At 39.6% G+C, this 12,971-nt stretch overlaps 1 protein-coding gene across 3 annotated transcripts; it reads right to left on the reverse strand.

Annotated features, from left to right (window-relative positions):
• Nucleotides 1-705: 705 nt before the first annotated feature.
• pdcd4b (programmed cell death 4b) lies at nt 706-10,594 on the reverse strand. 3 transcript variants are annotated; one of them, XM_058639725.1, is made up of 12 exons: nt 10,449-10,594; nt 9,913-10,013; nt 7,299-7,616; nt 4,982-5,076; nt 4,687-4,800; nt 4,374-4,595; nt 3,304-3,401; nt 2,355-2,469; nt 1,986-2,093; nt 1,731-1,841; nt 1,490-1,629; nt 706-1,395 (listed from the first exon to the last, which is right to left on the reverse strand). In XM_058639725.1, exons 2-12 carry the CDS (start codon nt 9,953-9,955, stop codon nt 1,335-1,337), a joined length of 1,425 nt encoding a protein of 474 aa, XP_058495708.1. In that variant the 5' UTR covers nt 9,956-10,013; nt 10,449-10,594; the 3' UTR covers nt 706-1,334. The 3 variants fall into 3 exon arrangements, with proteins under 3 accessions (XP_058495708.1, XP_058495709.1, XP_058495707.1); XM_058639726.1 differs by having other exon boundaries at nt 10,349-10,483; XM_058639724.1 differs by lacking the exons at nt 9,913-10,013; nt 10,449-10,594 and adding an exon at nt 8,502-8,670.
• Nucleotides 10,595-12,971: the final 2,377 nt, after the last annotated feature.

Consider the following 12,971-nt stretch of genomic DNA (forward strand, 5'->3'; position numbering starts at 1 on the left):
AAACTACTGGATAGAGATGTTTAGTTGTGGTGCGCTCACAGTTGCAGAGGGCTATGTATTAAAAACAAAATCAATGTTTAGAACAACTCTCTTCAGCATTGTGTTAGACATTAAAACAAATATAAAATATCAGAGGTTGTTTTTTTTTGCATCTACAGGGCAGCTCTCAATGGAAGATGTCCCTACCATGGTTCTGTGCAAGCCAAAGCTGCTCCCACTCAAATCAGTCACACTCGAGAAGCTGGAGAAGATGCAGATGGAGGCTCAAGAGGCCGTCAAACAACAGGAACTGGCAATGAAGGAGCAATCTTAATAGATGCACAATGTAGGATATGCAACGGCAGCAGAGGCAGGAATGGTAGAAGAATTCTATTAAATGGAGTGCAGTGTTTTTCAAGTAATAGTATATGTTAGTATTTGTAAGTGCAGCAAAATGCAACGCAATTTAAGATTAACCAGCTTTTGTTTCTGTACATCGGTTATGTTAAATGATTGACCGTAGTTCAAAGATTTTCCAGTGTGGTTGGTCTCGTGTACTTCTCCAGATTTTTCAGTTGTACCCTTGCTCCTGTAACGGTCAACAACAAAATGTTAACGCTTCTTTGCTGAGCAAACGCGGAGTGGAGCTAATATGTTAAGTCAAGAGTTGCAACATTTAGTTGGTAACGTGTTAAAATTGTGACATTCACAAAAACAGTCTAGGAATATTTTAATAGTGGTTTAATGAACAAATAAGAGGCAATACCAGGTACATTACACAAACCAGTATTGTCAAGATATAAAAATAAACACTCTGAACACCATTTTATGAAGTTACCCAACTGGTATTTGTTTTGCACTATACCCACGTTGATACCTTCAATAATGACATCTTTGTGTGATTTAAAGGGTAAAAAGAAAAAAAGGACAGCATAGAAAGAGCAGCTAGTTAGGGAGCCAGTAATGAACGAACACACTCCTCTTTATTTTTTGAATCCCCTTTTATAAAGCTCTTAACACAAAACTTGTCATCTCTGTACAAACACTGCTTTCTAGAACACACAAAAATAGGGGCAGTGAAGTCAACAAAATACTGTACAAAACAACAAGGAATGACTGACACTGACAGGTGTGGCACTTTTAAAGGTTAGCTTATGTAAATGTTTGTATTGAAACACCTTGGAGAAAGTGATCTTCAGTCTTAATCAAAAGTGCAGGGTTGTTTTTTTTTTGCCCACCTCCACTACATTCTTTTAACTGTTAGAAGGGAAAACTGTACCCAACTATCCTGAAAATTACACAAGTAAAAAAGTAGCTTTATATACTTTTCCTCTTCTGGCACATAAAAAGCCTGCTCAGTAGCTTTCAAGTTTGACAACACCACCATCTCCTTCGCTGACAAATCTCTTCCGGCCCCTGATGAGAGACAAAACAAAATAAATAAATACAAAAGAGTTAAATAAAAAATAATTAAATAAGATGTGTGCTCCGAGTTAAGGAATGCCCTTACCGACATGGACAAAGATCTCTTAACTTTACATCAATGACTTCAATACTGAGGCTTTTGTCAACAAACTGCTCCAGGATGAAGTATGCACGCGGGACATCAATGTTGATTTCAGCAATGTCCATGTAAATTCTCTCATAGCCCTATGAAAGAAAAAATATGTATAAATCCCAGGCTCACCATGCCAGCAAACATACCATGAACAAGATGCAGTACAAAATCTAAACACCAGGTGGCATCTTACCCTTCTCATTTGGTCCACAGTGATGATGGAGGACAGAGAGAGTGACTTTAGAAGCTGCAGAACCATGTTGAATGTTTTCTCTCCTTTGGACTCCAAAACCATCACGATTGCCTGAGGGAAATAACGGCAATATTCACAATCTTGTATTGGTACTCTGGAATTTTTCTGTACATACATTATTGGTCATATCAAGAAAGGATTTTCTCCTCGTTCCATTGCAATACTTCACACCTACAAACCAAGCCCAGTACGTACCTCATAAACAAACTCATGGTGAAAGTGGGGAACCTCCAGATCTCTGAGGCATCTCTCAGCCTCCTTAATGTCTCCAGACAGGATGTACTCCTTCAACAGCAAGTTCATCTGGAAAAGCAGTAAAAGGAAATAAAAAAATAAAATTCTTTAAGTGGCAGAGTTTTAATAAAACAAACAAAATAACAGGTACAACAGCAAATGCAAGATGTAAAATAAAAAAATACTAGACTGCTTGACGGAGAGCTTGACACTTTTTCAAGTCTATAACTGTGTTTGGTTAGGTACAGTACATATGTTTTTGCGTTTCTTGCCTACCAAACTGACCGTACCCTGATGGAAACACGGCAAAAGTGATAGTGAACAGTTCACCTCTTTGATCAGCTGTATGACAGGTCGCTGGCCTCCGCCTGTCCCCCACTGGCTGTCAATGCGAAGGCCTCCCAGACTCATCTTCAGCAGCACTGCTGCCCGATCCAGTGCCGCTCTGGAAGACAAAACACGGACACATTTAGTGGACCAAACCTATCAAACTGCAACAGTTTTCATTCAGAAATTCATCACTACATCTCCCTGAAAATGTGCTGTGTCTGCTCCAATAATATGTAAAAAAAACAACAACAAACTGTACTCTGTTTCTTTTGTCTTAAATATATTTGAACTCCTGTTTATAAATGTTAAATTGTAGAAGCCTGCATAAAAACGACATTCAGTTGCCCACATGGACACTGGTGAAGAATCTTTTTCTTGCTGTAATCAATCCTCATTTTCATACCGACTATTTAAGTACACCACGCCTTTACACCTGCCATTAGAATGTGTTTTCTGTGTTCAGATAGCGATCGAATAGTTGTCACTGTCACCTCCCCCTCTGTGCACTGCCATAGCAACAACAACGACAATGTTCGCCGCATGTGAAGTCGCAATATTGTTTTGGCATCAGGTTGAACAAATTTCAAAAACAATTTTTTTAAAGAGACTTCCTAGCACAAACAAATAGTTTTAAATGACTCACAGCTTAGATGACAGATAAATCACAGAATGAGGTCTGTGGATGAGATTGTTTTGAACAGGAGGAATGATTCAAGCAAGATAAGCCTGTTTATTTTTCAAGCACACACCCATTTTAAGAAAGACTTGACATTTGTGAACATATCCTTAAAGCTATACTCATTTTAAAAGTTATACTTTATATTTCTATTGATTGAATCCTATACACACTTGAAACCCTGATATCATTTCTTGAGGTTTTTCCTTCCTCAAAAACATGAATCAGAAGATGACAATGGTGAGCAGCAGAGCTTTGCCATCAAACACTTACCTTGTGTATTCACAGTCAACTCTGCCTTTGTAACCTTCAATGTAGCCCTTGGACAATATTTGGTCGCTAACAGCACGTGCAATAAATTGACCCACCAGCTGGAGGAGAAGCACAAGAACAAAACATGATCAACCGCAAACATATGCCCCATGTTGTGCCGATGTATGTGATGTTTATTTATGACTGCCCTCAAAAGAGATTTTGAAGATTTTTGTTTTAGATGATGAACACTGTCGATGCTTGCTTGCTGCTATTACTCATTGGAAACTCGGTCAGTCTAAAGAACTATAGACTCAGTGAAAACAGTGGCCTCAGGGGCACATGTGAGGGTTTGTTTACAGTAGTTTAAGCATGTGATTTAGAGAAACAATAGAGCTTTGCTCATCTGACCTTGACAAAGCCCTTACTCATCACTGATCATTGTTTTTGTACAGAGAAACACACAAAAAGAGAGTGTGAGTGTGTGTGAAACTAAAAAAAAAAAGGGAGAGTGAAACTGTGACACGGGGCTGGGCAGCGCACAGTCAAAGTGGTACAGAAATGACTAGGGTGACTGAATGAGGCAGTGGAAGGAGGGCTGTGTGGTATGTGTGGGGGTGACCAATATCCCTTTGAGCGTCCTTTGCTGAGCTTGCAATATTCAAGCACATGCAGACAATGAACAGAGATCTCATGGCTGTGTACACTGAACAAAAAAAGCTCTAAGTGCTCTAACTAGCTCTCGCTAACAACACAAACCACAGTGTTGTTCCCCTGTGCAGGTCCCCCACAGACTTTGCAAGAAACCCAAACCGAAACTAGTCTTGTTGTCTTCAAAAGTTGTAGTTTATTTTGTTCTGATAAATTGTGCATATTATTTAATCCAAATGTTCTAGATGTAACAAAAATGTTCAGTTACATTAGACACTATAATTTTACTATACTATTACTGTAATTCTGTACTTTTTACTGTGGAAAAAAAAGTGACATGGAGAATGATACATGACACCAGGCTCAATTAAGCTCAATTTTGTCCACAGTTCAACTGCTGAATCTTAATTGTGGCAGTGCACACATTTATCCGCACTTACCTGAGGAGCCCCAGGTGTGTCCAGGACCAACTCCGGCAGCTCTCTGAGAATTTTGTCAAAGGAGCTTTCCATGTCGCTGTGTGACAGAACAGGCCCACATAAGTCAGTCAGCAGCCTGGAGGTGAGCTCTCGGTGGCTGGCTTTGGCCTCCAGGGCCAGCGACACAGCCAGTGAGGGCACCTCACTCCGCATGGGCCCTAGGTTCAGCTCTGCAAGTAGCTCCTGGATATGAAGAGAGGTGTTCACTGTACTATACATCTGTAAACTAATGTGTACACACGTTTACCAACATGCATGATGTTGTGACACTTACAGCTACTTCATTTGTGTCACCATGTTCAAAGTACTCCTGCACTATGGGGGTGACCGTCTTCTCAAAGTCCCTTTCATTCAGAGGAGGAACCACGGTCTCATACACACAGTTTTCCTGTCAAAACAATCACAATCCATGTATGGTGTTTGACATTTATAAGATTGTGTTCATATTTTTTCCACTACATAAAGATACAATAGAAAATATACACAATATGATGCCTTAGAAACAAGGTCTTTGAAATGAACATAAAGGCATTCGTTCTATTCAAATCACTTCACGCAGGAGTCATTACCTGAGCTTCATCATAGTTGGGGTCTTTCTGGTCGACCTCCTCTGGCCCATACACCTCACCAGATCGGCCCCAGACACCTTTGCCTCCAGCTCCGCCTGCGAACAAAGGTCAGTGACAATCTTAGCTATGATATCAAGCAACATTTCAAGTGTTCATGTTAAAGCAATATTACAGCGTCCTTTTCAAAAGACATATTGGACCACATAGCTTAGTTACTTAGGTAATAGGACTTGATTTCTACATACAAACAAATAAGCAACAAACACATACACAGCTTTGATGTCTTGTTCATTTAATGGTTTTCAGTTTCTAGTAACCGATGAATGAAAGTGACATAGAAGCTTTTGTGAACAGGATCTCTGAAGATGCTTTTTCAGAGCCTTTTCAAGCAAGTGAAATGAAAAGGCTGGAAGTGTTACAGTACACTTCAGGCACACCGAGAATAGTGAGGAACAGAAAAGGTGGTACTGAGTTCATTTCATGTTTCTGACGCTTAAAGTCGACTTCCTTTTTAGGAGTGACAAACCAAAAGGGGGACAGTTTGAAACAGAGTCACAAAGCCAGATGACAGACACCCAGGTCGTACGTACGACCTAATACGTGTCATAACTGTTGTTAAAGTCCTCTAAATGTCAGATTATTTTTGTGTGGTTACAGTTTTAATGTCAACAGATACAACCACAATAGATTTCAGCACACACACAGACACACACACACACACTTGCTAAGTGTGTATGTGTGACTTCCTTCTTTCAAAACAGGAAGACACTTAGCTGTAGTTTATAACACAAGTTAGACCTCAGAGAGGAACAGTGCAATAATAAATATAATTTTAATGTTACAAATGTTATACAGATTATTGTCTTAGTGTGTGGCATTCACAAATTATCACTCTAAATCTTTTAACCCAATGACCAAAACAAGTTGGAATATAATCTCTCTATTCTGGGAGGCGACATGTTACACTGACAAAACATCTGCTGGGTCCAAGTCCAACACCAACAGATTGCAGATAGTTTAAGAAGCCCAGTACCAAAGCAGCTTGTGTGACACTTTTAAACCCCCATTAGTCCCATTCAGTGTCACATACTGTATACCCTTCCACTATATTTAGCACAGTACAGATTGGTTGTGGGAACACGTCCTGCTTCTTCATAAAACATGGTGTTTTTCCAAAACTGCCATGCATGGAGGAAAAGCTCACAGCTCATATTACAGGGCACCACTGGCATTGCAGTTTTGTTATGTAACCAGAAAACAGAGACAAGATGCCAAGAGGAAATGCACTTGCTCGTGGGAAGAGCAAAGTTGTGCTGCAGTCTGCAGGGACATGGAAATGGAAATGAAAATAGGTATTTTGTGTAATAAGAGACAGCTGGACAGTCAGAGGACATTGACACATCTGTCAATTGTGTTCTACTTGTACTTTTCTGATGTATATGAGACAGTCATGGGCAGCAGAGTGAGGGCAGATCAGAGGAGCTCTATGTGGCTGGATATATAAACTGGAAACAGAATCACAGCCAACCATTACGCAACATTTACAGCTAAATGTTGCCATCACTGTATCCTGGAAAACGAGATCCTCTAACTTTGGCATTACCGATGAGTTGATATCAATAATTATACCAATTGCCATACATCTAAGTTACATGTCTATTCACATATGATCATATCCACAAATTACGCTGTCACAAGTAATCCTGCATTGATCATTTAAACTAACCCTAAACTATATTAACTCAATACTATATTAACTACAATATGTGTCATATGGCAAAGTGTGTTTGTGCAGTGTATTAACATTATATAAATTGTTATTGAAGAAAAATGATATTTCAATATAGCCCAAGACTTAAGACTAAAAGATTTAACAAAAAGTTCTTATACATGTCTGTGGGTACAATAGTATAAAAGGGGGAATACTGATGTCACATCCTTTGCATGGATATAATATTGCTTACAAACAACTTTTTCCATTCAACAATTATTTTACTCGTTGACCGAAATTTTCCAGAAAGGCCTGGCTGAGCAAATGGCAACAGAATAAAGCAGTGCTTTTAAATGGGTGTGAGCTGCTGAGGATCACATAGCCATTTGTCTACATGCTATTCGGTTTACGGCTCCAAGATAAAAAGTCCACCAGATGATGAAAGCAGAGGATCAGTGATGAAGGCTTTCTTCTCTTTGAAGCACTGGGCACCAAAAACACTAGTGGCTCAAGCATTTGTTGCTCATGGTAATAGCCAGACAAAAACAAAAGACTCTCCTGAGTCACATGTTAACTGTGCTGACTGAAAATGTGAAATCTTCTTACCTTTCTTTGGCAGGCCTCTGCCCTTGCCCTGTCGAGACTTTCTGTCCAGCAGCTTGCTCTTAGGGCTGGTGGGAGCCACAGAGGTTCCCCTCACCACATCCCCATTTTCGCTGAGGGAGTCCCCCCTGCCAGAGTCCCTGGAGGAGTTCTTCCTCAGCCTCCGCTTTGCCTTGGCCTTGAGACGTGCCTCATGGATACTGTTGCTTGAAGAGGACAGCCAGTTTCCATTGATCTCACTGTTAATGTTTTTGTTGCATGTAGCTGACCTGCCATGGTCTTCATCACCAGATACAAAAGAGTCGCTCAGGTCCTCAGCCTCTGTTAGATTAAAACAATGATACGAGTGAGTTGATGCGAGTATGTTTGTGAGACGAACAACAGATAAGCAACTTTTGTGTACAGAAAAGATCAGCACAGGAAGGCTGGACCTGATAACCAGTATTAGTTGTGTGGGCCTGCTGCAAGTACACATGAATCCATGTCAGAACTACATTACAGTCTGAGGATAAGCCAGTACCATCAGTATCAATCAAACACTGGTCAAATCAGACCAGTGTTTATCAGATATAGGAAAATAAGAAGAGTAAAACTCAATGTGATCCACAACACACATATGCCACTGCAGTAATGTGATGCCCTTGGTTATGACTAGGTTATAAATGAATCAGCACTAATATGAAATACTCGTGGCACCAAGTCCCCATTTCAGCTTGTTACTATTAGACATTTTCTGGTAAACCTTCTACATCACAGGCCACAACAACTACAAATGGTGGCTAGCTGTTAGCATGTCAAGCACCAGTCTGCCTATTCCTACCGACCATTAACTTTAACTTTGCGACTTAATTTTTTCTTAGATCACACTGGGGACGGTGTCTTAGTGGTAGGGCGAGTCAACTTTAAACTGGAAGGTCAATTCCCAGTTCCCCTGGTTGCTCCTGACAGCTGTGATAGCAGCTGTATGAATGTGTGAATGGGGAAAAACTGTAGTGTAAAGTAGCTTTGAGGGTTCATTAAGACTAGAAAAGCACTATAGAAATACAGACCATTGACTGGTGAAACTAAGATTCCATATGCCTACCCCTTGGCCTTTTAACTTCACTATCTGCAAAACCTGTGTTCTCTATGAGCACTTGTCCAAACTCGCACGCAAGGATGGATGGATGGATGATGGTCAAAATCAATCGCAGAGAGAAGAGACACCTCTGATTGGCTGTAATCCAGATACTCCTGTACACTGCTCCCTGTGTGTGGGCAGCAGTCTGTGTGCAGCAGTCATGAGAACAGCAATGGATGTTAATCCAAGATGAAGAGTAGACTTAAAGCAGTGATATAGTCTATGTGATACACAGATTTACGCCATATACACAGTACTAAAGGTATTACCACCTAACTGTGAATTGACATGTACATTATAGTAGACCATACTACACTGTATTTGTGCCTCAAAGGATTCAAGGGATTTAAAGGAGTTTATTATCATTCCAGTCTGCACTTACATGAAAAGGAACAAAATTATAAACCATTTTTTATAAATTTAACAATAAATAAACTAAACAACAGTAAAGGCACAGTATAACGTGCAGAATACTTGACAGCAGAATAACAAATATGGCTTAAATGGTGCAAAATGGTACATTCAGGTGTCTGAGTGAGGTGATTGTGCAGTAAGAAAGTTAAGTTTGGTTGTATCGCACATATTATCTATTAATCTCCTGTAGGAAGCAACCTAAACAACAACACCAGAGTTCAGTAATCTCACAGCTGTTGGAAACAAGCTATTCCTCAGTCTGGTGGTCCTGCTCCAGTTGACATTTACCTGCACAACTATGAATGCATATGGGAAATGACAAAAAGGCACCCGCTAAAATTGTGGCACTGAAGGCAATGCATTGAAAAATGTGGGTGCACCATGATTTTTGTTGCTGCCGCAGCTCAATGAATAAGTTAGGCGCACCAGCGCAACTGTGCGAAAAAGTTTGTCTGGAGCAAACAGGCCAGCTTGAGTCCGACTATGGTCTGACTAAAGGTATACATGCAGTCACAGCTCAACTCCCAAACAAAAGGAACTCTTACTCACTCACCTTCTACCACTTTATCCTCCACATGAGGGTCACGGGCTGACATAGGGTACAAGCAGGACCAGTCCATATATAGAGACAAAAAAACATTCACTCCCACACCTACGATCAATTTAGAATGTCCAATTCAACTAATCCCCATTTTGTATGTTTTTGGACTGTGGGAGGAAATCTGAGCAAACTCCTTGCAGAAGGTCTTGACCCCGGGTCTTCTTGAGTGCTAACCACTACACCAACCGTGTAGCCCCATAAGGAGTTATATTCGGTACATTTTTCAGTCAAACTACCACATTGACATGTTAGAACTCCTAGAACTAGGTTTCAGTAGATACTCAAGGTTTAGGACTAGTATTGGACACAACAGAGTAGTATCAGTCATTTCTACTATAGCGCGTTTCTATGTGCAGACAGACACTAATGCAATCGACGCCAAAATCAAAGTGCAAGAAAACAGGCAATGAAATTCACCCGCATGACAAAGACCCAGTGCCCCACATCAGATTCAGCTGACGTTATCGCTCATTCACACTTACCAACAGGGTTTGCGTTCAGCCAGGCCTCGCAGTCAGTTGCCATGTTTTTTTTTACAGTGGAAAATAGGTTTTGCAGCAGGACAACACAATTTAAACGACACCTGCAAAGTTGAAGATCGAGCATTAATACTCAGACTCGTGTTAATAACATGACCAGACATGTTAGGTGTCTCCCCTCCCCCCATTCATTCAAAGTCACACTGTTGATAAACAATGGCTGACGCTGCGTTTGCTTTAATGCTCACTGTCAACAACAAAAAAAAGGAGCTGCGCAGAGAGGCCAAACTCAAGAATAACTGCACTTATTACACGACTACCCGTACTTTCTGCATCTAAAACATGTACTTTACACTTGCTAGACATTTCACACTCAAAAAATGTTTGTAATGGTCAGTAAAAGGCAAAAACTGGACAGTCTAAAAAGCTAAGTATGTACCGTCAAGCTCAGTGGACTGGGTCGCCGATAACCAAACACACTGTCGTTATAGACTTTGCATTTCTACCGCACTGTGTAGATGAAAGGAAATATCACTGACCGTCTGTTGCGTTCGAGCTTCTCACTCGCTCCGGTTGCGGACACTATTGTTTTTGTTTTATCGACCCAGCAACGCAGGCACGCAGTTCTATATTCGTCTCCTCTGATTGGCTGGAGGGCGACTGGTTTTTAAAACAAGGACCCAATGAAAATGCAACACGGGATTTTCGTCTCGTATATTCTGTGCGGCCTGTGGGGGTTGCGGTGTTGGTTTATAAAGGGCTGCCCCCTATGGTTGGCATTGTGGAACTGCAACCCAATGGTGGAATACTGTCAATGACATCAGCCTTAGCAGACTAATTAAAGATATAGTATGCAGGATTTTGATGTTGGCATGAATTCAATATATCAAAAACAAAACATGATTATTGACTGACTTTTGACATAACACTGAACATCAGTGGTAGAAGTAACCAATTACATCTACTCAAATGACTGTAATTTTGTACAAAATAATTTTTTGAGTATTAATTTAACTGTGTGGTTTCACTCGCAATTGAGTATAAATAATGCTTTATAATCTACTTTGCAGGATTCAAAATCACATTCACTACTGAGTGGTCTACAATATTACCTGGGAGTACCACACAAAATAAAAACGCCTGAACACCTACTCCAAAAACAGGCAGAAACTAGCAAAGTCCAGGACTGACAAAATAAATGTGTACATATGAAAATAGTTCAAAATTCAAATTGTAAATGTGAAATTGTTGTTTCACATTTTTGTCATTATTGTCATGTTTGCTTCCTTTAATCTGTTCTTGCACAGTCAAAACACAGTAATATTGAATAACTGCCAGATATTGAGAGTTGAAGTTATCTTGGAAAAAGGGGGCAGAAGCACTCACTCATTTAACATTTTTTGACAATTCTACAACCATAAAATCAAAATAAATCCAGGTGGCCTGATTACAATTATGGTCATAAGAGGGTTAATTACAGATCAGATTTGACTTAGATCTGAATGTGGCTTCCCTCTCCAACAAAAACATCTTTGTATGCATCCTCAACAGAAAATGGCATATGTGTGTGACAACTCAGTACTGAAGTGGGAGATACTGTAAGTAAAATAAAAATGTACATTTATTGATCTCCCGCAGGGGAAATTCAGAAACGGAAGCTATCACAGCAAATTTGTGGGATAGATTTAAGTCTAGAAGGCATCTCTTCCTTTGCTGTCTGATTTTTCTGTGCTGCCACAATGCAGATTGATGACGTCAGCGCATGCACACTATCGATGCCGAGTGAAGGCAACAACATGTATACATGTATACTACAGGCCGTACAGTTTCTGTATTCACACAGCCCCAGAAAGATCAGACCTGTGATCTGTTTATCAGTCAGTATGTTAAGGGAAATGATCTCAAATGAAAGCGCATATGTTAGGGCTGACTGTCCACACTGTGAAATGCAAGGGACCAAATCAGATCATAAAATAATCATATATTTTATGTAGATATGCTATTTGCATCAATATAATATTTCTATTTGTTAGGTACTGGCATATTTACAGTGATGCTTTTTGCTGATCTATGGATTAATGTGTCGCCCTAATTCAACTGAAACTTGATGATAATAATTAATGATACGTTTTCCATGAATTCCATGAGTGAAAATTTCCATCACCAGTTTTTAGGGTGTTGAGAGCATTCAGAGAAATTTGCACTTTAAACCACCCCCAAATGTGGTTTAAATATGATTTAAAAAAATTTTTTATTTCATGTCATTTCAGGAGCATTTTGAAAAAGATTTGCAGCAAAATTACTTAGCATTTCTTAATGGGACTAAGTCAGGGGTCTCTCGTCAACGCCTCCGCAGTGGCTCCCTGTCGCTTTGAAAAAAATATGTTTGTCTTTATTTTAATTCTTTCTTTAAGTGAACACTTATTTTTTAAGGGATCAATGCGATAAATGAAAGTGGTTTAATATTTCGTCCAATAAAATATGCGTCACATCCTATGTCTGTGTCAAATTCCCATCACTTAAATGAAGACATTTGTCCATGAACTATATAACATTTAAATAACTTTTGAATATTTATTTCAAAGAGGTATAAACAGTAATGAAATGTCTACAGTTTTCTTTTTTTTCATTTCATAAATGCAAAAAAACAATTCCTTTCATATATATAGATATAGTATCTATATATAAAACATTATCTTCACTTTATGGATCAAATTACATTTATTTGGGTGGAGAAGGGACAAAATGGCTCTTTTAATACAAAAGGTTGCTGACCCCTGGACTGAGTACTGAGTTATTAATTAGCCATTCACACTGAGTTTTATATGCAGCAGTTTTTGTTTCTTTTTCCTCAACACATGGGGGCGCTCTTACACAACAGTCCCATTGAAAGTCCTGTTAACACACAAAATGGATGGTGTACCTTACCCTGTATATGAGTTCTTGTCATCGAGTTCTAAGCATCGTAACACACAGTATGCTAAGTGTACATAGAGATTTAATAACCATAACCTGGTTTCCACCACATTAAATTGCAGGTATTGAAATATAGATGAGGCAAC

Source organism: Solea solea, chromosome 10 (assembly GCF_958295425.1).
Source record: "Solea solea chromosome 10, fSolSol10.1, whole genome shotgun sequence".
NCBI lineage: Eukaryota > Metazoa > Chordata > Actinopteri > Pleuronectiformes > Soleidae > Solea > Solea solea.